The 5,055-nt window shown below is 49.8% G+C and overlaps 1 protein-coding gene across 1 annotated transcript in view; it reads right to left on the bottom strand.

Annotated features, from left to right (window-relative positions):
- Positions 1-973: 973 nt before the first annotated feature.
- Positions 974-5,055, bottom strand: part of LOC119097133 (cystathionine gamma-lyase) — a gene marked incomplete in the record, with an annotated part of 14,194 nt that continues 10,112 nt past the window's right edge. The window contains 1 exon segment of the mRNA XM_037220184.1: positions 974-2,968. Coding sequence (XP_037076079.1) covers positions 2,815-2,968 — 154 coding nt within the window.

Below are 5,055 nucleotides of genomic sequence, written 5' to 3'. Positions count from 1 at the left end.
AAGAGTCTGTGTCGGACCATGACAGGAGTATGCGCTTTTTTCAAGAAAAGAGTTGCAAGGGAGCTTCGAGTATCTACGGGCCCAGGATGTGATACCAGCTGGGACTCGTGAAAACTATTTGCTTCAAATGGCGTGCTTGTTTTATTCAGCCCGTGACGTCTGATAAATGGGGTGCATTGATATCTCCACTTATCGATCACCTAGACGCTGTCGCATCGGCCAGATGGCTTCGGGTGCGCTGTTTGTGTCAGACACGACTAGCTATCTCATGGATCACCGCCGTGGAGCCTTGTCTGATGGCAATCGAGACGCCATAACACGCGGGCCAGACGCGTTGGGCACTGCTATCCGACGTGACTGCAGAGTGATATGCGACAGAGCGCTGCCTTGAACCTAACATAGGCAGCAATAAATCGTCAACTGTGTGTCTACATGTGGACCGCGACGCATTCAAGTGCCCTTTGGTCAGTGCCTGTGCGCCCGCGGAAGCGAGTGCGCCACCAGTTTCACGAGATGCACGACCAGACGTCGGGCTGCCGCGAGCTGCCCGTCGCTCCTCCGGCGTGTCTCCTGTAACGTCTGGATATCTCTGGTACGCAGTGGCTTCCTATCAAATCATCGGAATCGGCTTGTGACCACAGCTAGGTGGTTGTGACATGTTCGTCAAAAACTGAAAATGTGCATTAGTGATGGCGCCTCTGAAATCAACCTAAGTAATTCACCCATTTCAATTGCGACCAATTTCTGTAGTACCAGCAATAGCAAGGATTATCGGGGGAATCACAGAGAGGCACCCAAGCTGATACTTAATCAAACACCACTTCTATATCAATAAACACGACTACAGACAATACTTATCATCAATCCCGACTGAGCTATCCGCCACACTCCAAAGCACGCTTCAAAATATGTCGTCGCGCAGACTAGTGACCGCCTTGGTCGCCAGCTCAACAGCTTAATGCATTTCAATTACAGCGCATTGTAAAAATCCAACTTCACTGCATAAGAAACTGTTGAATTTCTTTGCCAGAGTCATCAGTGGACGTGGGAAATTTCTTTCACGTCTCGGACTTGTTTTATTATATGGGATAACTTCGAGCCAATTAAAAGGTTTTGCATCGCTGAAATATTTGCTGAGTCGCAAGAAAACAAGGAAATTCAATAAGTTGTCACTGAAGCGGACACAGCTGGGCGTGCCATAACCTAAAACGCATCTTAACACACGGCGGTGCGAGGCTTACATTCGTGATGATAACAGTTCTAGTCACTGGTAAAAAGGCACACCTCTCTTTGCACTGTAGTCGCTGTCTTGATGATACTTTGGATTTCTGTGGGGCTGCTTTGCCACTTGACGACCTTGGTGTGGATCTGTACATTTTGTGATCTATGTGCGGTCCCTTTTCCCATGACTGACATGCCTGTTTTCATTCATTTTGGCGGAAGTGCGTAAAAACTGTACAGTCACGTGAATGCACATAATCCACAAATACAAATACAACTGCAAAAAATTCAAAGGTAAATAGCGTGTTCGCTTTCAGTTGATTCACTACTGAGTGCAGTGGCATGTAAGTGGCGGATGATCATACTCCATCGTCGTCAGCCGCCCGGCCGTGGCGGGCTCTAGGACCTGCGGGCAGTCTTGTGCAGTGTTCCCAGGGCTTGACGATGTTTCTGTGGTGCTTTCGGCAGAATTACTGCCTACAGTCACAGTCGTCAGTAAATGAGGCCTTCAAGCAGCCGATGTATTGATGTTCCGGTTGACTTACTCCGTGAAGATTTGTGGTTGCTGAACGAAAAACTGTCACTACTTCGGCGTGCTGGTCCCTCGTAGGTTTATGCTGGTCGCGGCAACACTCATCAATACAAACACATGCATTGTAATCTCCGCAAGAGGAAGTAAATGGTAATAGCTGTACAGCCATGTAGTTCTTCGCTTTTTTAGAGTATTTATTTAGTAATCCGTGGCTTTTGATCATTAGGCTATGTTCAGAGCTGGTTGCTACGTCGTCTTGGATGCAAAGCCAGCATTGTGGGAGGGAATCGTGTAGGCCATGATGAATTGCTTTTGATTGTATCTGTATCAACTGTATCTGTATCAACTGACTGTATCAATCGAAAAACACCGTCAGTTTACTGGATGAGTGGTGAAAAGCACCAACAACGCATGGCTTGGAAAGTACATACGTGGCTTGGAAAGTAAAATAAGGCTTGGAAAGTACAGATCTTCATGCCAAGCTAGATCACACATGGCATAATCTGCAGATTGTTCGTGTAAACATACAATGATGGTATATTCTGGGGTACCAACGAGATTGATAAAGGCCTATGCGAGGAACATTTTATATGTATACAAGGCAGTAGAAATAGGTTTATTCCTCGTAGAAAAAGTGGGAAAATGGAGATCTAGTATATCTCCAGGATACCGCCATTCTCCTGGTTTTCTACGAGAAATCTGGCTTTTAGTAATGCTTTATCGATAGCTGAATTCCCGCATACTATTCGCTGTTTGCTAGCTCAGTTTCCTGAGTTATTCTAAAAACACATTTGCACCGAAAACCGCACCAATTAATACACGAAGTCTCGAAATGGTTAGAATTAGTACAACACAGACACGTGAGAAAATACGGCTCGTCTCAAAAGGATGCATGGTACCGTGCCGCCTTCGCCATGGTCGCGATACAAAGTGGCTGGGCCTGGTGTCGTTGTCTGCCCCGGTGTCGCTGTCTGCCCCGGTGTCGTCTGCCGCGGTGTCATTGTCTGCCCCGGTCCGAACACGGTGCGGTCGGAAACGGACATGCGACGTTTCCGGCGCCGTTAGCCGGAGCCGCAGGCGGCCTTCAGGGCCTGGTCCAGGTCGGCGCACAGGTCGTCGGGGTCCTCCAGGCCGACGGACAGGCGCACCATGTTGTCGGTGATGCCCAGGTAGTCGAGCTCCTCCTTCGGGTTGCTGGAGTGTGTAGAGAAGACCCTGCAGGCAGACGCGGGGCGGCTGTTAGCTGGACCAGCGATGCCGGCCGGCTAGGTCTGACTTCGGGACAGACTTGCGTTCCGAACGTTCCGAACGTTCCGCACACCATTCGCCACAGCCATAGCTTCAAAAAGCGAAAAGACAACAGGTGCGCCGTACAGGCAGATGAATTAAAACATATTTCTATCTCATTTTGATTTTTTAAGTCATTGATGGGAAGTTCGATTCGGTGGAGTCAAATTACTTCTGTCCCAAAAGTGTACACAGCGCGGATTAAACTTGTGTGAACTGTGGCTTCGTTTGCGGAAGCTGTCCACAGCGCGGTGGGGAACCCTTTACGCTATGGCCAGTTTCAGATGGGCAGCGGTGTTGCTGCAGTATTGGTGTAACGAGCTGGCGAGATAGGGAGCTAGGGTTTCGCACACCCCCGCGACAAAAAGGACCTGGAAGGATCTCAAGAAATGCAGCCTCCGTCTCATTTTGAATAGCGGCTAAACACACACACACACACACACACACACACACACACACACACACACACACACACACACACACACACACACACACACACACACACACACACACACACCACACACACACACACACACACACACACACACACACACACACACACACACACACACACACACACACACACACACACACACACACACACACACACACACACACACACACACCACACACACACACACACACACACACACACACACACACACACACACACACACACACACACACACACACACACACACACACACACACACACACACACACACACACAAATCCTTTCTGACAGCCCATTCGTCTGGGAGACTCTCCGAGACAGTGGTTGGCTCTTGAGCCTTTTCCGTGAGGTCATGTGATAATTGACGGGTTGAAGATTTACGCAATGAGTGTGCCGCTGGTGTGCGTGCTGCTGATGTGCGTGCTGCTGAGGTGTGTGCTGCTGAGGTGTGTGCTGCTGATGTGCGTGCTGCTGATGTGCGTGCTGCTGATGTGCGTGCTGCTAATGTGCGTGCTGCTGAGGTGTGTGCTGCTGAGGTGTGTGCTGCTGATGTGCGTGCTGCTGAGGTATGTGCCGCTGAGATGCGGCCGGGCCGTGCTGGGCGGAATATCCCGTCTGTAGACGGAAAAGGCTGCATGCGGCACCCCGGGGTGTACGCACGGGCCGACCGCCAGACTCTCGTAGCCGCCCAGACTGCCGGCCATGGTGAACAGCTTCAGGTGGCGGAAGAACTCCGTGGCCTCGGGCTTGCCGCCCCTGATGTAGATGCTCACCATACCGCTGCAGCCGTACGCCTGGCTCTTCAACAGCGCGTGCTGCAACGCCATGGACGCCGTGAGTGAGGGAGCGTCGGCACCGGGAGCGAGGCGTTTGAGGGGGGGGGGGGGGGCAGAGCTGTTCCAGCTGGTGAGACAGCCTCACAAGTCTGACTTAAGTAAACAGCATGAACGAGACGAAACTAATTGAAAACCACGGTTGCCCACTCAACTTAGGGCACCTGCTGGCAGATAGCAGACTGATGTCGACATCGACACGAAAATGACCATCCGCCGCCCTTCGCACTTTATCGATGACGTGCTATTATAAAACCTCTACGCTTGTCACCTATCTTGAGACGCCTATCTTGATGGTTCCCGGGCAAAAACTTGACTGAAAAGGCGGAATTGAAAAGAGTCGAACGGAAACAACCGAAAGGGATAAAATCTACACGGACAGAAGCCGGATCGGAGAAAGGTCGAAGGACAAAAAACGGTTCGGAGAAAGGTTGAAAAAGAAAAAGCCAAAAAGACGGCAGGGAAAAAGTCAGATCGGAAAAGGTCGAAGGACGCTAAGTGGAATAGGATAAATATCCAATCGGAAAAGTCAGAGTACAAAAGGCTTAGGGAGAAAAAGTCGACAGCCATATAATTAAAATCAGAAAAGGCGAAGGGGATAAAGGCAACATTAGTTAAAAATTGCAAAACTTAAAAAGACAAGTCGGCAGCAATGAAACCCAAATTGCGAAAAGTCGTAGGGGCTAAAGGTCGACGGGGATAAAAGTAACATTGGAGTACAATTATTC

The sequence above is a fragment of the Pollicipes pollicipes genome, unplaced genomic scaffold (assembly GCF_011947565.3).
Source record: "Pollicipes pollicipes isolate AB1234 unplaced genomic scaffold, Ppol_2.1 Scaffold_4295;HRSCAF=5057_pilon_pilon_pilon, whole genome shotgun sequence".
NCBI classification, from domain to species: Eukaryota; Metazoa; Arthropoda; class Thecostraca; order Pollicipedomorpha; family Pollicipedidae; genus Pollicipes; species Pollicipes pollicipes.
The sequence above is the reverse complement of the archived record's forward strand: the minus strand, read 5'-3'. Positions and strand labels throughout refer to the sequence as shown.